At 34.0% G+C, this 27621-nt stretch overlaps 1 protein-coding gene across 1 annotated transcript in view; it reads right to left on the bottom strand.

Moving 5' to 3' along the window:
* The window catches only part of LOC140140033 (uncharacterized), a 65992-nt gene that overhangs the window by 6467 nt on the left and 31904 nt on the right, over positions 1 to 27621 (bottom strand). Inside the window, exons 9-12 of the mRNA XM_072161846.1 lie at positions 10085 to 10558; positions 9745 to 9846; positions 2658 to 2724; positions 390 to 1105 (exon numbers count right to left, since the gene is read on the bottom strand). Of these exons, the coding sequence (XP_072017947.1) occupies positions 390 to 1105; positions 2658 to 2724; positions 9745 to 9846; positions 10085 to 10558 (1359 nt within the window). The remainder of the gene's footprint in view (positions 1 to 389; positions 1106 to 2657; positions 2725 to 9744; positions 9847 to 10084; positions 10559 to 27621) is intronic.

Genomic DNA, 27621 nt, shown 5'->3' with positions numbered 1-27621 from the left:
CTTTCGTGATACATTTATGTCATTGGGATTTTCTGCCTGTCCATAAGATGGACTTACGCACTCTAACTGATGATAAAGCCTTCTTTGTTGCAGGACTTTTTCTTTGAAACAAACTCCCTCGCCATATCCGCCACTCTCCAACGCTGGCAACCTTCCGATCTAATCTAAAGACTCATTTATTTGATATTTGATTTGTGGTTTGTTCTTGTATGATGTTTTTCTTCCTTAATTTTCTTTGTAAAGCGCTGTGATACATTGTTTTCTTTGTAAGAGCGCTATATAAGTGCCTGCATATAGCATATCATAGCATAGCATAGATACACAAATATTGTTATTGCCACAAAAAGCACATGAAACTATTAGGATATCTACTAGATTAAGACTATTACCATTAGTGTGTATGGGTGTTGTCGGCATTAGTGGTTCTTCAGATGGAAGTTTTGGTTGGACAGCATCACAATTAGCCTCATCAGCTTCATTTTGGCAATCAGGATATCGGTCACAGCGCCCTCTTCTATCCACGCAAGAACCATCCCCACAATCGAAATCCCAGACACTACATGGAGGATTCTGCACTATGGAAGCACAATTTCTCTCATCGCTTCCATCTCTACAATCCGGGTTTCCATCACATCTAGCTCTTCCCATGATACATCTGCCATCTTCGCATCTAAACTCAAGCCGTCCACATTGCCCACTCAATGATCCAGTCAAATCTGTTACCGGATCAGGATAACCACATCCATACTCATCAGCACCATTGTCGCAATCTTTGACCTTATTACAGCGACTCTCCACTAAAACACAATTAGCTCCATCACCACAGTTAAATTGCCATGGTTTACAACCGTCTAACACATCTAATGAAGATCCAGAACAATCTTTTTCATCACTGCCGTCTATACAGTCTTGTATCCCATCACACCACAGAAAACGACTAATGCAAGCACCGTTGGCACATTGTGATTCATAGCTACTACAATCAATACCAACTGGCACAGCATCTCTTATTTCACAATTATCTCCTTGCCATGAGTCAACACAAATACACATGGATTTCCCTAACACAATCAGACATGTACCTCCATTCTGGCATGGTGAGCCACTGCAAGGTGCAGATGGGAAACTTGTTGAGGTTTTACAAAGTGAGCCAGTCCAGCCAGAAGAACAACACAATTATATATATATAATTAAAGACAGAGATAAATGCAATTTATCGCGTCTGATGTCACTGTCAATTACGATCCTTGATTGGTTTACACAGGTTAATCAGCGCGTAAAAGGAAGACCGATCTATCTGGTGCTGATCGGAGAAAAGGAATAGCAGCAAATGGCGAAAAAGTTCGTACTTTTACAAGGCAAAAAGCAGCTTTTCCAGGGATTGTGAACATGGTGCCTTCACCAAAAAAAGTTCCTTACTATAAAGCCCTAACTTTTGAGATGGTTTGCATGTCGAAAGGTGCAAAATCAGCAATAAGGCGCCCGGTTATAAATCCGCGTTCAACAAGTCATCATCACGACACTTGTAAACAAACCGTGCTCGAGTTTGATTGACAGGTGACGTCAGACGCGATAAATTGTCTTTATCTTTGTCTTTCATTATAGCTATCTGGTGTATGAATACAGGTACCTCCATTACTGCATCCTGAGGTTGAACAATTGGCGATCAGAGTACAAGCTGTTTCATGAAGGAAGAGAAAGAGGACAATAATATTCCTGCGCATTTAAGCCTAGACATGACAATTTCGGGTTTTTTTATTATTATGTTTTTAAATTCTACAATTACCAACTTTTTCTCTATTCAAGTTCTATGGAATAGCATGCTTGAATCTCCCACAAATGAAGCAACGGTTGGTATTTAAAACAGTTGCTAACCTTAAATATTGGTGAAATTTAGAATATATAAAGTGTATATATAGTATATTTCAAACAAATGCTATTCTTGAACTGCATGAAATGACACAGAAACTTGCCAGAGAAAACTCTTTACAAATAATCTAAAACGTATTCCATTGGTTACTTTTTATGTCAAAGGTCTGTGACACCAAATACTTATTTTCGAATATATATATATTATATAGACTACTAAATAGTATACAAATATATACTGCCATGAGAGGTTCTGGTTAAAACTATGGGCCCCGAGGTGAGATCAATAGTACTATTTTCCTGAGGGGGCAGCCCCGAAGGAAAATAGTACTATCAATTGCTCTCAGCGAGGGACCATAGTTTTAACCTGAACCTCGAATGAAGGCAGTATATATATTTATTTTATATCCTTCTTTCATATATTTTTTGTTCATTGATTGGTTAAAAGATTATATGAAAACTCCACCATGCTTCAATATAGGTCTAGGTAGGGCCTATGCACGTTAGGCCGGTTTAGGTAATTCAAAAACTCGCACTGTCATGTTCATGTGTTAGTGGCTTTTAAGCTTACTCATTGTCAGTGTTTATTTGTTCAAGTTGTATCTTCATTCCATTGTGCCTTCATTCATAGATTTACATGTAAAAAGATTTACTTGTAAACTCGAAGGCCATCGTGCAATCGGGATAGGCCTCCATACGCACGGTACTAGGCCGGCTGCCTTCATGCATGCATGGCCAAGGCGGTCCGAGACTGGTCTCGTACTGTCAGTGTTTGTTTTTAAGCTTACCATGTCAGTGTCGCTCTGAATCTGACTCTGTGTTGGTCTGAATTCAGTAAATATTCCTGCGCTATAACTGGTAAAAAAGTTAAAATTAAACAGCTAAAATTGTGAATCTTTTTCAGCAGTAGCAGCCATTTCAGCTTGATTTAATATTTCGCCATGTTTGTCCGAGAAAAAGAGATAGAGAATGGACACTCCGTACAATTAACGTGCAGACGGCCTATACCGATGTGAGGACAGAAAATGTGACTCTCGTGCTAGTCTCGGGCGCGGGCCAGACTGTATGCGGTATGGTTGACTAGCTAGACTTCTCTGTAGTCCACTTGCCCATTGTGCATACTCTGGATATTGTATTTAAGCTTAAAACTCTGATTTAATTAATGTGTGCACAATTGATAGATTTTCACAACTGATCTTTTCAGTCACCGTACTCCCTCTGTTTGTTAGCTTCCCAAGTGGACTACTGACTTTGGATTGCGGTTAGCATTTGTAACACGGGACTCTATGGAGAGTTAGGCCAATTTCTGGCCTAACTAAAATTGGTCATGATGTAATGCATCTTTAAATGAATCTGGCTTGTGATTGGTCGCCCAGATCTCGTTATTGTTTAAATCCTCCCGACACGTACCATTACCATTAACTATACATGGTACACAACTATCTATGGAATGCGGCGCTTTTGTGCTGGCGAGAAAGTGGTGGGTGAACGTACGCATCTAGCGCGTATTGTACCACCATGCTTAGTCTTGTGGTTAGATTTGATGATAAACAAGTATGATTGACAGTGTGTTTTAGAGAACGAAGTCCCTGGGTAAAGTTCTGCTTAAAAGTGAAAATCCATAGTCGATTTTTAACTCGGACTTTCGCGATTAATACTGGTAGATTCTAAAATCAGAATTGTTCAGTATTGAAGTGCCAATATAATTATGACATTATGATAATTATGTTGCATTACATAATATAAGCCTACGTACACTTTACTTTTACTGTCACTAATATAATTATATAAACTTTTTCATAACAATTTATACTAGTATTTTGATGTAATAAATATCAGTATAATTTTGAGTTCAACTGAATGCTTTCATCATGAATAATAACATGCTTTTATTTATCAAAAATCGACTATGGCATAGTCTAGAGACTAGCACGAGAGTCACATTTTCTGTCCTCTGCTGTCCTCCGGAGTGTCGCGGTCCTGTGTTTGTGTCGTCGTTTTACGGCAGTGCCAAAATATTCTCATAGTCAATGTCGACGTTCAAAGTTATTTTTATGCTTTATCGACTGCGACGTGGGTATGCTGCTATCCGTAAATAGTAAATATCCAGAAGTACTATTTACGGCTTGGAGGTACTATTTACGGACGTAAATAGTACTTTTTCCACTTCTTTCCAGCATTGTGTGTTTATTTTTTTATCACGTGACACACTTTTAACCAATCAATGAACAAGAATCTATTAATGAAGGATATAATATCTTCTTTTATTATCATTCTAAAGTTAGCAACTACTTTAAACTGTTGGGATCTTGCGAATGGTAATGAGCTTTGGCAAAAATTGCATTGATCATTCATAGCGAGTGTGTAAAAGAGTTTAAATATCACAGATATACTTTTGTAGGTACTGTGGTTCTTGAGTTATGTTATAAAGAGGGCTGAAACAACAGCACTTTTGTAAAACGTACATAACTCATTAACAACAATAAATCAAGCAAGTTTTCAAAGTATATGATTTGTAGAATGAACTTTTGCAAAACATCAAAGTGTTATTTTTCAATAATATATTGATTTAGATAATGAAAATCGATTTTTGGCTGCTTCGACCAACAATACCTAGTCTTCCTTTAAATCTACACAGCCACTATTTGTTTACTCTCTCGTTTGCCTTTTTCATATATGTATGTCAAAGGTAGCCAATTGGCCGCTTTTTAGCTGCATTTTTTTCATTTATCTAGCTGGAAGGTAGCCAATTTGCTGCCTTTAAGAGCGGCTTTGTACTCTAGACGTGATTTCTTTCGAGGAATTGAGCTTTTTTAATAGGTATGTACTTTGTAATGTTTTTTGTAAATACAAGCAAAGAAAAGATTTGTTGACCCCAAACTGGATTGCGGATGGATTTTATTTCACCATTTCACTCGTGATCGCAATTTAACGCGGCTGTGTACTCTGTATGCTATTTTTTTTCGAGAATTTGAGCATTTTTTGATATGTATGTACTTTGTGATTTTGTACAAATACAAGCAAAGAAAATCCAGATTTGTAAGACCCCAAACATCATGTACAACCCAATTTTAGGCTTAAACAGCTGAAAGCGGTATCATGCTTATGTATACAGATATTTTTTTCAAGTTTAATTTCCCTTTACAAAATTATTCACCTGCACAGAATTGTGCGGATATAACATATATCTATTCATGACAAGATTGGTGGCGCTTTTTAGTTGGAAATTACTCTTTCAAGCTTTTAATACAAATATTTCCTTATATTTGTGATGAAATATGTTTTTAAAATTTCTTCGTTGCTTGTTTCCCCAATTCCATCTGTTTTAGTGGCAATATTGATTACCGACCCTTCGCAAATTAAGAAAAAATGATTTAGGATAAATAGCGCCACCTATATTTTGCATTTATTTAATAATGAAGCCAATTCCATAATAACAGGGTGTCCCAAAAAGTCTCGATACTATTTTAAACGTTCATAACTATAGTATACAGCAACCAACCATAAACATGAAGGTATCTTTACACAACGAATACTCGTGCAGTTATTGACAAGCGAGAGGTCCAGGGGCGGATTTAGAGGGGGCGCACCCGGAGCGCGCACCCTCTAATTTTTGCAGAGCGGCGCCTAACTTTATGTATTTTTGCAGAGCGGCGCCTGACTTTGTGTGGGCGCCGAGCCGCCGAGCCAGCGGCGGTGGCTCGGCGCACCCTCTATTGAAAATGTCTGGATCCGTTCCTGAGGTCTGGGATTCAAATCCCCGCACAGGCAGGTATGTCCGGAGTTTTTACTCTGGTATATCTGCCTATACGTGTTATGTTTTCATTTGTAAATTCATGTTTAAATGTGCTAGTGTGCGATGCGTGATTCTTCTTTCCCCTGTATAACAAATTTGACATATAAATACACAGATGTAATAAATATTACGCACAAAACTATACAATAAGTTTAAAGCATATCTCCGGATCCCCAGTATCCACTTAATTCAATTGCAATATTAAGAAGTTCTCATATTATAATAATAGACTATCAAGATGACAATTCAATACCAAGAAAGGTGTACTTATGCTTTGATTTGATTCTGAAATCAAGCCAGTAAAAGCTATCTTCTGAATTGTGTAATCAAGTTGCAAGAATCCTCCACCAGGACTGTCCGGACATAATTCTCAAAATAAGTAGCTCTGGATGAGAAAAGACGGGCAATGTCAACATTGAACATAAGTGTCGTTCTTCTTATTGTAACTGCAAACCCAAGGAAATCAAACAGTTGTTTTCCATTCAAAGTGTTCCAAAGTCTAGGCATTATGCTTAAGGGATGGGGTATGAACGTTTGGACTGCCCCATTTATTGTGGGACATTAGAGCACAACAGACATATCGAATTGCATTCTGAATACGAAGAATGTCCTTCTGATATCAAATAATTTTGATTTTTTGAAATTCGCAATGTAATACACATTTTATGGCAAATGATTAAAATTGATATTTTGATATTTAACAGTACTCGAAGTAAACTTTATAAATCTGATGATTTATACTTTAAGTGTGTGTAGGTGGGATGAAAAGCCGACGATCAATTGAAAATTTTGACCTTTCGTATTGAAGATATGGATTTTTTTTCAAAACACCAAAAAAAATCCATATCTTTAATATGAAAGGTCAAAATTTTCAATTGATCGTCGGCTTTTCCTCCCAGCTACATACACTTTAAGAATATATCATTAGATTTTTAAAATTTACTTCGAGGACTTTTATCTATCAAAAAATGTGAAAAATATCAAATTTTAATAATTTGTCATAAAATTTGTGTTATATCGTGAATTTCAAAAATGAAAATTATTTGATATCAGAAAGACATTCTTCGTATTCAGAATGCAATTCGATATGTCTGATGTGCTCTCATGTCCCACAAAAAATACTGTCGAAACGCTCAAAACGCTCATTCCAGATCCCTTAAGATCAAAAGACAAATTTGATCTTCAGTTGGTGCTTCATCATCAGTATATGACCGGGCCAGGAGTGAAAGCGCTATTTGCATCCATTGTTAGATTGGATTTCCTATGAAATGATTTCAATCTATAATCATCAACTATAATCACAATGAATGAGATAATGATTTTCGTCTAAATTTCACAAGGAAAGAAAGTGAAGAGAGAAGTTTTAAATTCTTTTTTATTGTCAATGAGAAATGTTGTAATAGGAAAAGAAATGCAACTAGAAGGCTATATATTTGTACACAAATACAGCTATACCCCCGCATGTTATCGGTGTACCCAAACTTACAGTCCTTATTTGCTGAGGACTTAAAATAAAGAAATTGTAAAAAGTCGCCCAATTGGGCAGAAAATGTGTAAAAAGTGAAAGTCCAAGTCACGAGCTATAATTGAATGTAGGTTGCAGCACTTAAAATAAAGAAATTGTAAAAAGTCCCCTCCCAGGGGAGTTGTCGCTCTTAGGTTGCTGCTGTCAGTATCTCTTACTCACAGTGAGGCTATGCAGTATTATGATTAGGGGGAAACTATTCCAGAGGGAGTATGTAAATTAAATGGAACAGCCATTTCAGAGGGAGTATGTAAATTATATGGAACAGCCTTTTTTGAGGCCATTTCAGAGGGAGTATGTTAATTAAATGGAACAGCCTTAACGCTTCACGCCGGTATTTCCAATTATGATATAATACGATCTGTCTGTTTAGTCCTACGTGTGTGGGGTGGATGAGTGTGTGGGTGTTAGTAACAATATAATTCTCAGGTGCTATCTGTGTACATATTCTGAACCCGGAAGCTGCTTTCTTTGATGAGAAACGGCCCGCCCTTTGTTTTAATTGTTTTAATTCCTATTTTACTTCAACATAATTATGTACATGGGCATCATAAGTCAAGTGCTATCAGTAGACTCAAGCTGGCCACTGTAGCTACTTTATTTACTGAGTAACGACCGTCCCTATGTTTTGCGTTTGGGGCCCTGGGGCCAATATTATGTGATATATGGGGCTCATATGTACATATAACAATGTAATTTTCAGGTGCAATCTGTGTACAAACTCTGAGCCATAAAGCTGCTTTATATGATGAGAAACGGCCGGCCCTTTGTTTTAACATTTGGGGCCCTGGGGCCCAATATATATGACTTATGGGGCTCATGTACATATGTTAAAGTATGATTCTCAAGTGCTATTAGTAGACTCAAGCTGGGCATTTTAGCTGCTTTATTTACTGAGTAACGACCGGCCTTATGTTTTAGCGTTTGGGGCCCTGGGGCCCATATTATGTGACATATGGGGATTATATATACATATGACAATATAATACTAAAAGACAAATCTGAATCCTGTAGCTACTTTATTTGCTGAGAAACGGCCGGCCCTTTGTTTTAACATTAGGACCCCTTGGGCCCCCAGCCTTATACATCTGGGGCCAAAATGGGCAAAAGGCACATCTATAACTTAAGGCCCATACATATGCCACATATGAGCCCTAGTGATCTTGTAATTTTAGAGCTAGGCTTGTCAATCTGTTGCACCATATTTTAACATTTGGGCCCCTTGGGCCCATAATATATAACATATGGGGCTCTTGTATATTTGTAAATATAGAGTACCCCTAGGGCTATCAGTGTACCAACTCAGGGCCCTGAGGCTGCTTCATTTGATGAGAAATGGCGTGCTCTGTATTTTCATATTTGGGCCCCTGGGGCCCGTGACCTTTGACCTCTGGGGCCAAGATGGGCAAAAGGCACTTCTACGGGGTAGGGCCCATAAGTGTACCACATATGGGTCCTGGGGCCCTTGTAGTTTTAGCGCTAGCCTTGACAGAATGATGTGTTCGATGGAAGGAGGAGGAGGAGGAGGAGAAGGAAAGGAAACCACAGGATGGCAATATACCCGTCCATGCTTCGCATGCGGGTATAATATGTTTGGTATCAAAATAATTGCATGAATTAACCTTTTCCAAATATGTATTTTGATCCGGGATTTGATTTCCCCTCGGCAATCATTGTGAAAGATATGACGGTTCAAAATGGTATCAAGACTTTTGGAACACCCTGTACATCAAACAACCACGGGCTGAGAATAAATATAATTAATAGGTGGCTTTTTGTTTGATTTATGAAAATTTGAACTTTTTCTTGTAGCCAATGCAAATTATTCGTTGAGTGTGTAAATATTATGACCATTAAGGGCTGGGGTATGAACGTTTGGACAGTATTTATTTTGGGACATTAGAGCACATTACAGCACATCAGACATATCGAATTGCATTCTGAATACGAAGAATGTCATTCTGATATCAAATAATTTTGATTTTTGAAATTCGCAATTTAATACACATTTTATGGCAAATCATTAAAAATTGATATTTTTGATATTTAACAGTACTTGAAGTAAACTTTATAAATCTGATGATTTATACTTAAAGTGTATGTAGGTGAGATGAAAAGCCGACGATCAATTGAAAATTTTGACCTTTCGTATTGAAGATATGGATTTTTTTCCCAAAACACAAAAAAAAATTAGGTCTTTTGGGAAAAAAATCCATATCTTCAATATGAAAGGTCAAAATTTTCAATTGACCGTCGGCATTTCCCTGCTACATACACTTTAAGAATATATCATTAGATTTATATAATTAACTTCGAGGACTGTTATATATCAAAAATTTGAAAAATATCAAATTTTTATAATTTGTCATAAAATTTGTATTATATTGTGATTTTTAAAAAATGAAAATTATTTGATATCAAAAAGACATGCTTCATATTCAGAATGCAATTCGATAGGTCTGAGGTGCTCTCATGTCCCACAAAAAATACTGTCGAAACGCAATAAACGCTCATTTTGGATCCCTTAATGGGCTACGATTATGCTTTTACTTACAGCTTTGCGTGTTGCAGGATGATGAATCTCTAGCAGAACCATTGCATGAACCACTTGGGCAAGTGTTGGGAAGAGCGTCCAATGACCCCGCTGACATTGAAGCTGAATATTAATGAAACATATAACAATAATGTTAAAATTCCTATATATTACTGCTACTTTCTCCGACATACTTTTTATTTATTTTATCATGATGTCTACACTTGGTTGCTTTAAATGGCTTCTTAGTGTGTCTCTATGGGGATTTAAATGGCTTATAACCTTATATAGCTTATGACCTCGGATACACACCTTTCCACCAATGCGTATGGACAATGTACTACGAGGTAAAGCCACTCACCCTTATCACAAAGAAATGCTCCCAGAGTATTACAGGGATGTAACTGCCACTGCCATAAGTAGAAAAAGCTGTAACGTTGTACATCAAGTGCCAAACAAAGCTGCAAATAGTCGGTCAAATTGGGTGGTATTGCTGGTATTGTAAACCCTTGACTCTCCTTCTTTTCAACTGGTACCTCCCACGGGAACTCCCGTTGGTTGGGAGCCTCCCAACCATTGGGAGCCTCCCAACCAACCGGTACCTTCCAATCGGAACTGTTTGAGTCCCTTTGTAGCAGATACCCTATCCAGTATGGGGAATCCATTCCCCAGTTTTGTCTGATGACTAAGTCTAGCTCATCATCAGTGACCATGGCTAAATTGCCACCCTGTTCTGCGCAGTAGTCATGTGCCCCTGCATGTGTTAATGGACCAGTGAATGCTTCAAAACACTTTTTAGTTTTGCCATAATATACCCAGCCAGATGGACATTGATCTAGAGATTTAAATGAAAATGAAAAGAAAGAAATAAAAGATTAGGGGAAAGACTGACAGGGTTTTCCAACCAATGGCTAAAATATTTTGCTGTAAAACTTTGACCCGTGCGTACTTCCGTATATGTTAAATGTCATATATATACAGGGTGTCCTATAAAAAATTACCGGGCGAATGAATTTGGACGTAAATCAAGAAATAGACATCAGAATCCAAAAATTCAAATATCAGCTTATTCCACATCTTATGCGCTAATTTTAGTGGAATCGGTTTACTCATTGCGAAGAAATGAGCGATTACATAACACATGTGTCAATTCACTTCATTCCAAGTTTGAATGAAAGATCATTTAACACAACGTGCACTTGTGGTTTACTGCCAATGGGCTTCATATTTTCTACCATGACATTTTCTTCGTTCTTTTTAAATAAGCTGTTTCTTGCAAAACATTTAATTAGGTTTTGTTCAAATTTGAAAACCTGCACGATATTGAAAATCAAAGCTTGCATGTAAGATGATTCTCGGTACTTGTAAATATATTTTTTCCTTAATTTTGATATAAATGTTGCATAAAGAATTATTGCATAAAGAATTCCATCTGCCTTAATATTCTCTCAAACATTAATGATTTCGGAGTATTTCCAAGAAATTGTAATGCAAAGTTTAAATATTTTAAAACTTCAACATTAATGTTGCATGGTATCAAATATCATACGTAAAGCTGTAAGCACTTATTAATTGTCATTTTTGGCTCAAATGTTCTTTGGAAAGTTAAAATATAACATATTTGCACAACCTAAAGAATTAAAGTTGAAAAGCTTCAAATTGCAGAAATCAAAGTTTTCTCGGTCAAAGTGTTATTCATCTTCAGTGAAAGCATGAATAACATAACACTGTCGGATTATAAAATAGCTATTGTGGGTTGCATTTATTGAGATACGCAAACTTTAGGCGGGAGCAGTGAGCTAATATGAAAAAAGTGGCTATTGATCAAACTTGGAATGAACTGCATTGATGCGCTCATTATGTAATTGTTAATTTCTTCGCAACTATTCAACCGAATCAAATAAAAATTTCGTACGTGATGCACAATAAAATAGGCTATGCGTTACATTTTAAATTTATTGATTCTGATGTCTAGTTCTCGACTTACGTTTCATTTTATTCACTCGGTAATTTTTTCTGGGACACCCTGTATATTGCTCGGACAACATCATATCATTGGCAAGCTAATATTATGAGGACAATGAAGATGACTCCTTTTTTGAGAAAATAAGACGTTTAAAATTTATATTCCGCAAAAACCAACTTAAGCGATGAGTTCCTTCGACCGAGACAGATTTGACCTAGAAAAAAGGTTGACGTCATGAAATGAGATGTGCCTGCTTTGAGAGAAGGGACTGTAAACGCTCTCAATGCACAGAAGTATACGGTTGTTCTCAGAAAAAGTCTAATCAAGTGTTACAAATTTAACGGTTTTTAAACATATGGATAAATCAGCCGCTTCTTTTTTATATATTAGTAAATTGTGATATTACAGTTCATATGTATAATTATCAAAATCATGAGAAATATTTGGACTAAAAAATAAAAAAATATTTTGAGCTTAGAACTTGAGCGTGAGACTAGTAATATTCAGGTATACTATCAATGATCAATATTGTATTTACTATGCAAATAAACAATATTTCAATGAACCTTCCCGATTTCTCGTGGTAGAAGGTCGCATATTATACACAGGACTGAATGTCAAAAGAGCTCATATCCAGGCCTCATGTGTATGTAACATGACTCTTCATTTACTGTTACGTCACCAGTCTCCTGCCATGGAAATCAATTTTGCTTCGAACGGGGGAAGGACCGTACATTTGTGTACGAGGCAGCATTTTACAAACACAATTTCTCTTTTTCAGGAGAAATACGAATAAAAAAATTGCAACGAGTGTCAACTTGTAATGTAATTAATTCTCTTCGAATGGAGTTAAACTTGTTTTTGCAATAGATATGACCTTTAAAGTTTGTGGTTTCAAACTTCATTTCGCAAACTCTCTATTGTGTTTTTGCCGTCAATGACTCAAGACATTGACAACTGGTAAATTGCTATACACGCAAAGGAGCTGTGATTTTAATATCCGCGCCTAATCAATAATGGGTCTTTTACTCCATTGTTTAACTACTGTCCTCCCTGTTTATCAAGCTTATCAAGGTGAGCCATTAGCCGGCGTGCTGACTGGCTGGGCATTATAAACTATCAAAGAGATACCTCATGCATGTGAATTTAACTATGGTCAAAGAACGCATACAAAGAAGTACAGTATAGGCGTAAGCGCGAGCTTTCATACGAGAAATGTTTTTGCTTTAAAGCCTTAAGGGATGGGGTATGAACGTTTGGACAGTATTTATTGTGGGACATTAGAGCACATCAGACATACCGAATTGCATTCTGAATACGAAGAATGTCCTTCTGTTATCAAATAATTTTGATTTTTTGAAATTCGCAATGTAATACACATTTTATGGCAAATCATTAAAAATTGATATTTTTGATATTTAACAGTACTCGAAGTAAACTTTATAAATTTGATGATTTATACTTAAAGTGTATGTAGGTGGGATGAAAAGCCGGCGATCAATTGAAAATGTTGACCTTTCGTATTGAAGATATGGATTTTTTTCCCAAAACACCCAAAAAAATTAGGTCTTTTTGAAAAAAAAAATCCATATCTTCAATATAAAAGGTCAAAATTTTCAATTGATCGTCGGCTTTTCCTCCCAGCTTCATACACTTTTTGATTTTGATTTTGTTATCCATTTTAAGCTGGAATATCAAGGTAATGTGAAAGAAACCCCACTGGTTATTTTGGACATTTAACACGCAGTTCTATGGGAGGACATATTATCATAATTTTTAAATTATGATAATATGTTGAACTTTGTTCTGTTGACCTACAAAGACAACACATTTGGCCGATTCCATTTAGGTGCAAGTTGGGACATGCGTAAACATTACAAATATGCAAACAAATCAGGTTTGAAAAAAATTAACCAATTTCATATTATAAGATCGTACATTATGGCTTTAAGTTTGTCCTTATCACAGCGTATTCCCGTTTTCCTTTCTGAGCATTAATAATAATGATACTACTACTAATACTACTACTACTACTACTACTACTACTACTACTATTAATACTACTACTACTACTACTACTAATAATAATAATAAAAATAACAATAATAATAATAACAATACTACTACTACTACTACTACTACTACAATGGTCCTTAAATTTAAATTTGTGCTATTTTCTTTATTTATTAACCGATTTCAATCAAATAAAAAGGTAATTATACACAATAAACAATGGCCATTCTTATAAACACATTAAACTTGATATTCGATAATCGTACAAGCAAAAATTGTTATTTTTTATTAAGTATTGGCCATTAGTGGACACTGTTAGGGACCAAAAGTAACGGCCTGTTAATTGATCTTTATATATGATATTCAGGTACAAATGAGAGAGAAATACATAATATAATTGTTATTTTGATATTTTAGCATCATAACTCTACTACTAATTATAAAATGACCCGATGCAACCACCTAACGAAAAAATGAAGTTGTCTTATAGTAAGACCCAACATGCATGAAATGTTTATTTTGATGAAATTTTGCAAAACACCAATAGACCATAGTTTCTTTATTTCCATCACAATTAAGCTCAAACTTCCAGGGAAGGAGGTCAGACACGCCCTAATACACATATCAGATGATTGGTTAAATACTATTCAAATAAAGAGCTTTTAATCGATTTTGCGTTTTCCCCGTCTCATGTCCTCTGATGTGCAATATTCACGCCCGCTTACGTCAATGCACATAGACCATTTTGGGAAAGTCGAATATTATTTTAAATAAACTATACAATTGATCAACACTCTTATGATTTATTAGTAAATCATTATGAAAGCAAATTGCACGTAATTTAAAAATCAAATATAAAGAACTAAAACGTCAGTGAATGAAAAAGAAAAAAACACCGTTGAGGGCGCTAAACACTTCATTAAGTAAAATGATTATTTTTTTCATTAAATATGACCACTTGTATAGGGTCAATAAAGATAAGTCAATGTATGCAAAATGTGCATCTTGTACCGCCATACTGTGATTTTGTACACTAAAATGAATCCCGATTAAGTATCACCCTCTTTCATCATTACTAGCGTTACCAGGATTGTTGGAAGGGAGAGGGGCATGGGGGTTGGGTTAAGGGAAAATGTGACTAAAATGTACCTATATAGGCTAAAATACAAGTCCTAAACGTCTAAAATATTACGGCGGACCCCGGGGTCGAGCACGTGGGGGAAGAGCAATATATCCCACAGGGGCAGCTTCCCCCCACACTTCCCCCACTACGCCATTTGTGCCAAGTAAAGTAGGAGGGCAGGCTGAGCATGTAAACCATGCGTGAATTTTTGTACGTATTAGCTTGCAAATTATGCAAATTTGTTAATGTTATTACTGCTGACAGCAACTATGAAATTATTCATTACTGTTTAAAACAGTAATTATGCAACTTGTATCGGAGTACGGTCACTTTGTGGAGCAGGGTCATTTGGTGTCACGGAATTATTATTGCTATCTACTGAAGACAGTAATTAAGTAATGTATATGGCAATCTACTGAAGACGGCAATTAGGCCCTATTTAATTAATTCTGGGCAAGAATGGAGTAAGTATTCATTTTTGGATTTGGGGTCTGGGGTAAGGGTCATTTTGGATAAAATACAATTTTCAGGGTAACTGTGGCGTTAGGAGTCATTTGTGGTCACTTTGAAGACATAGGTCCCTTTGTGGAGCAGCGTCATTTGGATTCACTATCTACTGAAGACTATATATTATTATTGATATCGTTATCTATTGAATACAGTGATCAATTGTGTATTCTTACTATCTCCTGAAGACAGTCATTGTAGAATATACTGAATCTACCGAAGAAGTGTGTTATTATTGTTATTATACTGACATTAATCATTCAATTCATTATTACTATCTTTAGAAAACAGTAATTATGTAAATCATTACTGTACGCTATTGGTGCCAAGTGGTTTAACAGGAAACACAAAAACGTTTTTAAAACGTTATAGTTAAGTTATATTTAGGCTTTTGGTTGAGGTAAACACATTTTAATAACATTAAAATGCCGGGTTATATAAAGGTCATTAAAACGTTTTATATGAAAACACACTACAAAAATATTTGTAAATGTTTTTAAAAATGTTATTGTAAACTATTTTCGCAAACGTTTTTCGCCAAATATTTTGTCAACACTTAAATAACATTGTGTTAAAATATTTGCACTCAGCAAACACAGAAATGTTCTTACAATATTTTATTCAAAACGTTTTAATAACATTTAAATGTCGGGTTATAAAGGTCATGAAAACGTTTTTAAAACGTTATTGTAAATATTTTGGACAAACATTTTTCGCAAAATATTTTTTCAACCCCAAAACAATATCCGGTTTAGAATGTTTGGTATCAAGTTTTCAAATATGTTTTTGAAATGTTATTAAAACGTTTTTATACCCTTTATATAATCCGACATTTAAACGTTTTCTGTAATACATTTTGTGTTTGTTGTTCAATAGATTATCACAAATTGTTTTTAAATGTTATGAAAACGTTTTATACCCTTTATATAACCCGACATTTAAACATTTTCTGACAACCTTCTATAACCTTTTGCGAATGATGTCGAAAACGTTTTGTGTTTTCTGGGTTAGGAGGACGGGCGGAGTATGTAAACCTTGTTATAATTAGGCCTATGATAATTAATCCCATACGCTAAAAATGTTATTGTTTTTGCCTGGATGCATAAAGGGGCGATATTTCACATAAGCTCGAGTAAAATCCATAATCTATTTAACTAACATAAATCCCCTTTAAGATAACTAAATGAATTATTTACTGAGCAAAAATGGATTTTTGTAAATTGTATATTCTTAAGATTTTTCACCACCCAAGTGCATAAGGTATGACTATAAAAACGCCTATACTTTAAAAATATAAAAAAAAAAAATTGGGATGAATATACATTCTTAGTCAGTGGGAGTGGTCTAGTTCGTAGACACATTTCTGATTTAGAGAATAAACGATAGGAATTTTTATTTTGCCTATCCTCTACCGTGTGATAGACGACAGGCAGGTCCAATATTTTGAGTAGTGGATGCCGGCGCAGCCGGTATCCACTACGATAAAAATATTGACCTGCCTGTCGTCTATCATAGGTAGAGGATAGGCAAAATAAAAATTCCTATCGTTTATTCTCATTCTTAGTCAGTTAAATATTATTTTAATAACTGTAAACAATTTTTTTTAAGCAAAAACTAAGTTACCTTTATAAAAACTCCCTCCATTATAAAATGAACGAAACTTGTTTACAACTTCACGTATTCTGTTGCGCGTACTGCTAGCGCGTCGCGTATTCCGCACTAGTCTACGCATACATCGCGATACATACGCGCACCTCTACAAGCGTGTAAGGCATTATCAAGACGCATGATGACGTGGGGTCGTCTACGGCCTGATAAACGGCACCCGAATTCTTGCGATTGTCCAATCAAAAAATGTGTATACGAACTAGACCACTCCCACTGACTAAGAATGGACAATCGCAAGATTTCGGGTGCCGTCTATCAGGCCGTAGACGACCCCACGTCATCATGCGTTTTGATAATGCGTAACACGCGTGTAGAGGTGCGAGTATGTATCGCGCTGAATGCGTAGACTAGTGCGGAATACGCGAACGCGCTAGCAATACGCGCAACAGAATACGTGAAGTTGTAAACAAGTTTCGTTCAGTTTATAATGAGGGGAGTTTTTATGACGGTAACTTAATTTTTGCTTAAAAATTTGTTTACAGTTATTAAAATCATATTTAACTGACTAAGAATGAGAATAAACGATAGGAATTTTTATTTTGCCTATCCTCTACCTATGATAGACGACAGGCAGTTCCAATATTTTTATCGTAGTGTGCGCCGGCATCCACTACTCAAAATATTGGACCTGCCTGTCGTCTATCACACGGTAGAGGATAGGCAAAATAAAAATTCCTATCGTTTATTCTCTAATTACTGTCACTATTGGGTTTCTTTTTAAAGGCCTATTCTGTAGGGCCTACATGGAAAAAGATAACTTGTTTTTTTAAATTTTTTTATTCCGAATAATCATGATGATAATTATTATCATGTAGAAGATGATGCGCACGTGATGTTAGTTCGTAAATGTATCAAAAATACGCAGTTAGCCTAAATTTTGATTGCGAAAGAACATTGAAATTGATTAGATTTTAACAAATCCTAAATTACTTACTGCTTTTAGAATTCCGCCATCTTGGCCGATGGCTTCTTCAGAATGACCCCCGGTATGACCAATGTGAGCCACTTCCCCGCGGGACACTCCTATACAAAGGCATTTTCATGAAATGTATTAATTTGCCTTGCACCTACTTATTTACAAGATATCGAAATACAATTCAGGTCAATACTATTGCCATAACTAAACGACGATCCTTTGGGGACAAGTCATTTTCTCTTTTAGGGAGAAGACTGTGTAGTGTGGCATATTAACTTGCCCATGTACTTATGTACATGCTGCTTGGAATGTGCAATGTTTTTAAATCATTTTTAAAACTTCCCCTTTTCCAAAGGTTTTAAGTAGTCATATCTTTTTCATTTTGACTACTTTTTATACAGGCCTGTTTTTATTATTTTATTTATTTCCTAAATTCCATTATGAGATATTACGGCTTTAATTTTTCTTTGAATATCATCCATGCAGATGTGATATTTCAAATGATGGAGGTTTTAAATTGTTTGTGATTGGTTTGAATTTTGATTTTGTAATTGTTAATGCCACTGTAGGACTGCTTTTATATAAGGTTTGTGATATAGGCCTAAATCGCATTAGTATTTTTAGAAACGCGTTTGTAGAATCCGCATGACCGAAATCTAAGGCCTACGCTAGCTACACTCTAGTACATGTATTTTCTAGACATTTTTCCTAAATGCATTTGCATTTTGGGATCATCACATGATGGCGTTCCACTCATCCACTCCAGCCGGGGTATGTTCCCTATTAAACATGTTAAAGTAAGTGCCTTACACATATTTTGAAAAAAAGAATGTTCAGCTACTATATACTGTAGCCTACTGGTACATAATAGGCCTAATTATGATTATTTCATAGTGTACATTTAGAGACAAAGCAATAATAATTCCTATTTTATTATTACTGAAGCTGTGTACATTAAAAATAGTAAGATACGTCAAGCAAATTGTGGGTAACAAAAATGGCAAATAAGTGCGCGCAGAGATTTCTTTTTAAAGGCTAAATTCTATAGGCCCAATCTGTAATAGAGGTTATGAAATAGCTTGTAGCTTTCATTTAGCGAGGACTTTTGATGATAAGTAAATAAATAAATAGATAGATAAATAAATAAATAAATAAATAAATAAATAAATAAATAAATAAATAAATAAATAAATAAATAAATAAATAAATAAATAAATAAATAAATAAATAAATATCCATGTAATATGTTTTTATTTTATTTTATAATTTTATGTTACATCTTGCATTTTTATCATTGCATGTGATGAGCATTAAATATACCAGCAAGGATCATGGCGTTGTTATTTTACATTTGTCTCATCTTTATAGGATGTATCGTTCTTTTAATATTAATGAATAAATAAGTAAATAGATAAATTTCTCATCTTTATAGAATGTATCGTTCTTTTAGTATAAATAAATAAATAAATAAATAAATAAATAAATAAATAAATAAATAAATAAATAAATAAATAAATAAATAAATAAATAAATGAATAAATGAATAAATAAATAAATAAATAAATAAATACATAAATAGACATAAATAAATAAATAAATAAATAAATAAATAAATAAATAAATAAATAAATAAATAAATAAATAAATAGCTGTGTAATATGCTTTTGTTATAATTGTAAGTTTCATCTTGCATTTTTATCATTGCCCGTCATGGGCACTAAACGATCATGGCGTTGTTATTTTGCATTTAGATATCTCATCTTCATAGGATGTATCGGTCTTTTGATATTAATAGATATATAAATAAGAAAATAAATAAATGTCCCATCTTTATAGGATGTATCATTCTTTTAATAAATTAATAAATAGATTAATAAATCAATCAATAAATCAATCAATAAATAAATAAGTAAATAAATAAATAAATATATAAATATATAAATAAATATAAATTTCTGCGCCGTTATCAAATAGCACAATGCGAAGATAGTGAAAAAAAGCAATCAAGAGCCACCCAAAAGAACTTGCAATTGTAGGAAATAGGAGTGTTCTCTACGTGGTGAGTGTTTGGCTACAAGCATTGTGTATTAAAAGGCCATCGTTAGGCCTGATTTTGGCCAAAGCAAAATGTACATAGGGTTATCCGGTGGCACTTTCAAAGAAAGGTTTGGTAATCACAAAAAAATCGTTCAAATCTGTGAAATACAGTAAGGACACAGAACTATCAAAACATAATGTCAGTTATTTTATCAAAATATGTGTGGAAATTAAAAAAAGCAGAAATCAACTATACCATCAATTGGGAAATCATAAGAACATCAAACACAAATAAAGGAAATTCTGGCCAGTGCAATTTGTGTCTTCATGAAAAGATGGAAATACTTACCCTCAAGGACCAATCACTGAATAAAAGAAGCGAATTGATTTCTAAATGTAGGCATAGGATTAAACCAGCAGAGCGTGTGAAGAAAAAGAGATAAATACAGGTCCATGGTAGAGACATTCAGTAATGCCTGATGATCGCCAGCGTGTGCTGGCGTGAAACTCAGAGTAGCACAACTTAATGAAGTAGTGCACCAAATATTGTATAAATAAATAGAAATATAAAAATATAAACTGGCCTCAAAAAAAAACTTATAATTTTTCACAAGGTCATATCTTAAAATCCTCTCCAAAAATTATAAGTTTCTTTTTGAGGCCAGTGTAAATAGATAATTTATATAAATAAATAAAGGAAAGAATAAAATAACAATGCCCTAAGTTCACCAGCCTGCTTTTAAACGTGTATTACGTGTTGGAATTGTGCAATAGGCCTACACATTAAAAAAATCATACAAATTGGGGCAAAATACTCTCATTTTTATTAATGAAACGTAAACATTAAACAATTTTACAAAATAGCACACTCTACCACTGACCTCACCAACATATCAGAATATTTACACTCATCCACAACCACCTCATACCCATCCCCACCTTATTACTTCACCCACACCCCGACACACGAATAAGCCTACGCCTATCATCCAAAGCAACGAATACACACGTACGCACACCCCTGTAACCACACACTACACCCCCTCAATATAACCCGTGTTTTTGCAATTTGTCACGTTGTGACAACAGAGGGCGCTGTGATTGAAATGCATGGTGTTTTAGGACGCATAACCTTTGGCCCCTTATGCGCAATAGATGTCCTCTGATTACTGACGTTTATATGAAAATGTCCGCTTATAGCCAATATATGTCCCTTTACGTCAACATATGTCCACTAATAGGCAATGAAAAAAGGTCCACTTACGTCAATGCATTGCCTATCAGAGGACATATGTTGACGTATAAGGACATCTATTGAGCATTAGCGGACAATTCACATTAAGGACCATTACTACTACTACTACTACTACTACTACTACTACTACTACTACTACTACTACTACTACTACTACAATGGTCCTTAAATTTAAATTTGTGCTATTTTCTTTATTTATTAACCGATTTTAATCAAATAAAAAGGTAATTATACACAGTAAACAATGGCCATTCTTATAAACACATTAAATTTGATCTACGCTAATCGTATAAGTAAAATTTGTTATTTTTTATTAAGTATTGGCCATTAGTGGACACTGTTAGGGACCAAAAGTGATGGCCTGTTAATTGATCTTTATAGATGATATTCAGGTACAAATTAGACAGAAATACATAATATAATTGTTATTTTGATATTTTTGCAACATAACTCTACTACTAATTATAAAATGACCCGATGCAATCACCTAACGAAAAATGAAGTTGTCTTATATTAAGACCCAACATGCATGAAATATTTATTTTGATGAAATTTTGCAAAAACACCAATAGACCATAGTTTCTTTATTTCCATCACAATTAAGCTCAAACTTTCAGGAAGGAGGTCAGACACGCCCTAATACACATATCAGATGATTGGTTAAATACTATTCAAATAAAGAGCTTTTAATCGATTTTGCGTTTTTCAAGTCTCATGTCCTCTGATGTGCAATGTTCACGTCCGCTTACGTCAATGCACATAGACCATTTTGGGAAAGTCGAATATTATTTTAAATAAACTATACAATTGATCAACACTCTAATGATTTATTAGTAAATCATTATGAAAGCAAATTGCACGTAATTTAAAAATCAAATATAAAGAACTAAAGCGTCAGTGAATGAAAAAGAAAAAAACATCGTTGAGGGCGCTAAAACACTTCATTAAGTAAAATTATTATTTTTTTCATTAAATATGACCACTTGTATAGGGTCAATAAAGATAAGTCAATGTATGCAAAATGTGCATCTTGTACCACCATACTGCAATTTTGTGCACTAAAATGAATCCCTATTAAGTATTCACCCTCTTTCATCATTACATGCTTAATTAAACATTAGCTCTTGGAAGTAGCTACGATCATTAGCGTTACCAGGATTGTTGGAAGGGAGAGGGGCATGGGGGTTGGGTTAAGGGAAAATGTGACTAAAATGTACCTATATAGGCTAAAAGTACAAGTCCTAAACGTCTAAAATATCACGGCGGACCCCGGGGTCGAGCACGTGCGGGAAGGGCAATATGCACAGGGGCAGCTTCCCCTCACACCTTCCCCATGACGCCATTTGTGCCAAGTAAAGTAGGAGGACAGGCTGAGCATGTAAACCATGAGTGAATTTTAGTACGTATTAGCTTGCAAATTATGCAAATTTGTTAATGTTATTACTGCTGACAGCAATTATGAAATTATTCATTACTGTTTAAAACAGTAATTATGCAACTTGTATCGGAGTATAGTCACTTTGTGGAGAAGGGTCATTTGGTGTCACGGAAATTATACAATTTATTATTGCTATCTACTGAAGACAGTAATTAAGTAATTAATATGGCAATCTACTGAAGACGGCAATTAGGCCCTATTTAATTAATTCTGGGCAAGAATGGAGTAAGTATTCATTTTTGGATTTGGGGTCTGTGATAAGGGTCATTTTGGGTTAAAGAACATTTTCAGGGTAACTGTTGCGTTAAGAGTCATTTGTGGTCACTTTGAAGACAGACTAATTGAGGTCCCTTTGTGGAGCAGCGTCATTTGGAGTCACTATCTACAATGATCTACTGAAGACAATTATTATTATTGATATCGTTATCTATTGAATACAGTGATCAATTGTGTATTCTTACTATCTCCTGAGGACAGTCATTGTAGAATATACTGAATCTACTGAAGAAGAAGTATGTATGTTATTATTGTTATTATACTGACAGTAATCATTCAATTCATTATTACTATCTATAGAAAACAGTCATTATGTAATTAGTCATTACTGTACGCTATTGGTTATATTTAGGCTTTTGGTTTAGGTAAGCACGCTTTAATAACATTAAAATGTCGGGTTATATAAAGGTCATGAAAATGTTTTAAAACGTTTTATATGAAAACACACTACAAAAATATTTGTAAATGTTTTTATAATGTTATTGTAAACTATTTTCGCTAACGTGTTTTGCCAAATATTTTGTCAACACTTAAATAACATTGTGTTAAAATATTTGCACTCAGCAAACACAGAAATGTTCTTACAATGTTTTATTCAAAACGTTTTAATACCATTTAAATGTCGGGTTATATAAAGGTCATGAAAACGTTTTTAAAACGTTATTGTAAATATTTTGAACAAACATTTTTCGCAAAATATTTTTTCAACCCCAAAACATTATACGGTTTAGAATGTTTTGTATCAAGTTTTCAAAATGTTTTGGAATGTTATTAAAACGTTTTTATACCCTTTATATAACCCGACATTTAAACGTTTTCTGTAATACATTTTGTGTTTGTTGGGCAGTAGATTATCACAAATTGTTTTTAAATGTTATGAAAACGTTTTATACCCTTAATATACCCTTTATACAACCCAACATTTAAACATTTTCTGACAACCTTTTATAACCTTTTGCGAATGATGTCGAAAACGTTTTGTGTTTGCTGGGTTAGGAGGACGGACGGCGTATGTAAACCTTGCTATAATTAGGCATATGATAATTAATCCCATTTACGCTAAAAATGTTATTGTGTTTTAGCTGGATGCATAAAGGGGCGATATTTCACATAAGCTCGAGTAAAATCATTCCATAATCTATTTTACTAACATAAATATCCCCTTTAAGATAACTAAATGAATTATTTACTGGGCAAAAATGGATTTTTGTAAATTGTATATTCTTAAGATTTTTCACCACCCACGTGCATAAGGTATGACTATAAAAACACCTATATATAAAACCTTGAAATTATTTTGGGATGAATATACATTACTGTCACTAGTGGGTTTCTTTAAGGCCTACACTGTACATGTAAAAAGATAACTTTTTTTTTAGCTTTTTTTGTTTATTCCGAATAATCATGATGATAATTATTATCATGTAGAAGATGATGCGCACGTGATGTTAGTTCGTGAATGTATCAAAAATATGCAGTTAGCCTAAATTTTGATTGCGAAAGAACATTGTGTTAATGTTGAAATTGATAAGATTTTTACATTACATTTTCTTTGAATATCATCCATGCAGATGTGATATTTCAAATGATGGAGGTTTTAAATTGTTTTTGATTGGTTTGAATTTTGATTTTGTAATTGTTAATGCCACTGTAGGCCTGCTTTTATATAAGGTTTGTGATATAGGCCTAAATCGCATTAGTATTTTTAGAAACGCGTTTGTAGAATCCGCATGACCGAAATCTAAGGCCTACGCTAGCTACACTCTAGTATTTCCTAGACATTTTTCCTAAATGCATTTGCATTTTGGGATCATCACATGATGGCGCTCCACTCATCCACTCCAGCCGGGGTATGTTCCCTATTAAGGGTAGACGGGGTATTGTTGGTCGAAACAACCTAAAAATCGATTTTTATTATCTAGATCAATATATTAGTGAAAATTACCACCGGGATGTTTTGCAAAAGTTCATTCTACAAATCGTATACTTTGCTAACTTGCTTAATTTATTATTGTTAATGAGTTATGTACGTTTTACAAAAGTGTTGTTGTTTCAGTCTTCTTAACAACGTAACTCAAGAACCGCAGCACCTATAAAAGTATATCTGTGATATTTTAATTCTTCTACACGCTCGCTATGAATTGAGCAATGCAGTTTTTGCCAAAGCTCACTACCATTCGTAAGATGCTGTGAACTACCAAATCACAACAGTTTAAAATAATTAATAACCTTAAACATGTTAAAGTGCCTTACACATATTTTGAAGAACAGAATGTTCAGCTAGCCTACTGGTACATAATAGGCCTATTTATGATTATTTCATAGTGTAGGCCTACATTTAGAGACAAAGCAATAATAATTCCTATTTTATTATTACTGAAACAGTGTACATAAAAAAATAGTAAGATACGTCAAGCAAATTGTGGGTAACGAAAATGGCAAACAAGTGCGTGCAGAGATTTCTTTTTAAAGGCTAAATTCTATAGGCCCAATCTGTAATAGAGTTATGAAATAGCTTGTAACTTTCATTTAGTGAGGACTTTTGATGATGACTGTTAATGTACGCGTACAAAGAGTTGTAAAAACAAAGTCTGGTTTTTGTTTTTTTCTTCTTGAAATATGCCTAAATTTAAAATTGTTATGTATTATGCCTAATGAGACTGTCGTCTACTATAAAGGGTATAATACCGTACAGTATGATACTGTACATAATATCACAATAGCAGTGAAGACTGTGCAAAAGATGATGCGATGACACCAGGGCGATGACATGATCAAAATGTATTGAAGGTCTGTGTTTGTAGGCCTATACATGCACAGAGGGGCGAGAATTCACAAAACGCAAGATAGAAAAAAAAGGTACACAATTTTTTTGTGTGTGTTTTTTTACTTCGTATCCGCGTGAATTTTTCTCACACTTTTATAGTTGGGAGCACATTTTTGGAAAAGGAAAATCGTGCTTATGAAAACATGAATACAGGTGTTCATATTTAAGAATTAAAGTTAGAATCAAACATGATTTTCATTATCATGTAAAGGCAGTCTACTGTTGGAGGGGGATTCGCGGGCACTTATATCATTACAATGAAGGGTGTATGTTCAGATTAGGAATCCATAACTTCGGCCTAACCTAGGACAAATCTTATTTAATAGTTGTTTTAATTGCAAACTTACAAATTCTTGATTTTGTAAAATGAGTTAATTAGCAAAAAAAAGCTATAGGTCATGTTTAGGTATAATATCCTAACCATAGGTGTAATTATAGGGTGGGGAAGATTCCATTTGCTTTATTTCACAATAGTGATTAGTGAAACTGTAGAATCGAGCCTGTTCGTGAGAAAGGTTGAATCATGCGAAGTGTTTTAATATGGAGCAGACTCAAATAAGGTGCTATATAACTTGTTATCGCTAGGCAAACTTTGGTGGCAAGAAGAGGTCCCTTTGGCACTTTTTTGTAGGTCACTTTTAGCCCTGAAATTAAGAATTAAAGAAGCATAATTCTTTCTTTAAAAATAATTAAATAGATTTAGAGTCGAATTTATAAGACCTGAACATACAAAGAGCTACCAAAGTTACTCCTATGAGCTGAAGTTATTTCCTTTTACTGTAATTATTTTAAGGGAAGCACCCATAAGTGATTATGAAGTCCTATGAAAATTACCTTTTACCATATTTACAGACCTGTTTTATTTACAAATGTAATTGATGTTTAACTCCTCCCCTCTTTTTGGCTCTACAAATCTCTTCAAGAACATTAATTTCTAAGCAGCCAAGTTTATAAAGTTTAAAGTGTGTGTTTGCATTTTTCTTTATACAGACAAAGTTACCCACTGTTAAAACCCTTGTTAAATATATCATTATATAAACTATGAAATATAAATAGATAAAAATAATTAAATAATTAAATAAATAAATAAATAAATAAATAAGTAAATAAATAAATAAATAAACAAATAAATAAATAAATAAATAAATAAATAAATAAATAAATAAATAAATAAATAAATAAATAAAATATCCATGTAATGTTTTTTTTAATTTTATAATTTTATGTTACATCTAGTATTTTTATCATTGCATGTGATGAGCATTAAATAAACCAGCAAGGATCATGGCGTTATTTTACATTTAGTTGTCTCATCTTTATAGGATGTATCGTTCTTTTAATATTAATGAATAAATAAGTAAATAGATAAATTTCTCATCTTTATAGAATGTATCGTTCTTTTAGTATAAATAAATAAATAAATAAATAAATAAATAAATAAATAAATAAATAAATAAATAAATAAATAAATAAATAAGTAAATAGATAGCTGTGTAATGTGCTTTTGTTATAATTGTATGTTTCATCTTGCATTTTTATCATTGCCCGTGATGAACACTAAACGATCATGGCGTTGTTATTTTGCATTGAGATATCTCATCTTCATAGGATGTATCGTTCTTTTAATATTCATAAATATATAAATAAGTAAATAAATAAATGTCCCATCTTTATAGGGTGTATCATTCTTTTAATAAATAAATAAATAAATAAATAAATAAATATATAAATAAATATAAATTTCTGCGCCGTTATAAAATCGCACAATGCGAACATAGTGAAAAAAAAGCAATCAAGAGCCACCCAAAAGAACTTGCAATAAGGAGGGGTGTCCTCTACGTAGTGAGTGTTTGGCTACAAGCATTGTGTATA

The sequence above is a fragment of the Amphiura filiformis genome, chromosome 2 (assembly GCF_039555335.1).
Source record: "Amphiura filiformis chromosome 2, Afil_fr2py, whole genome shotgun sequence".
NCBI lineage: Eukaryota > Metazoa > Echinodermata > Ophiuroidea > Amphilepidida > Amphiuridae > Amphiura > Amphiura filiformis.
This window is presented reverse-complemented; position numbering and strand designations above follow the sequence as displayed.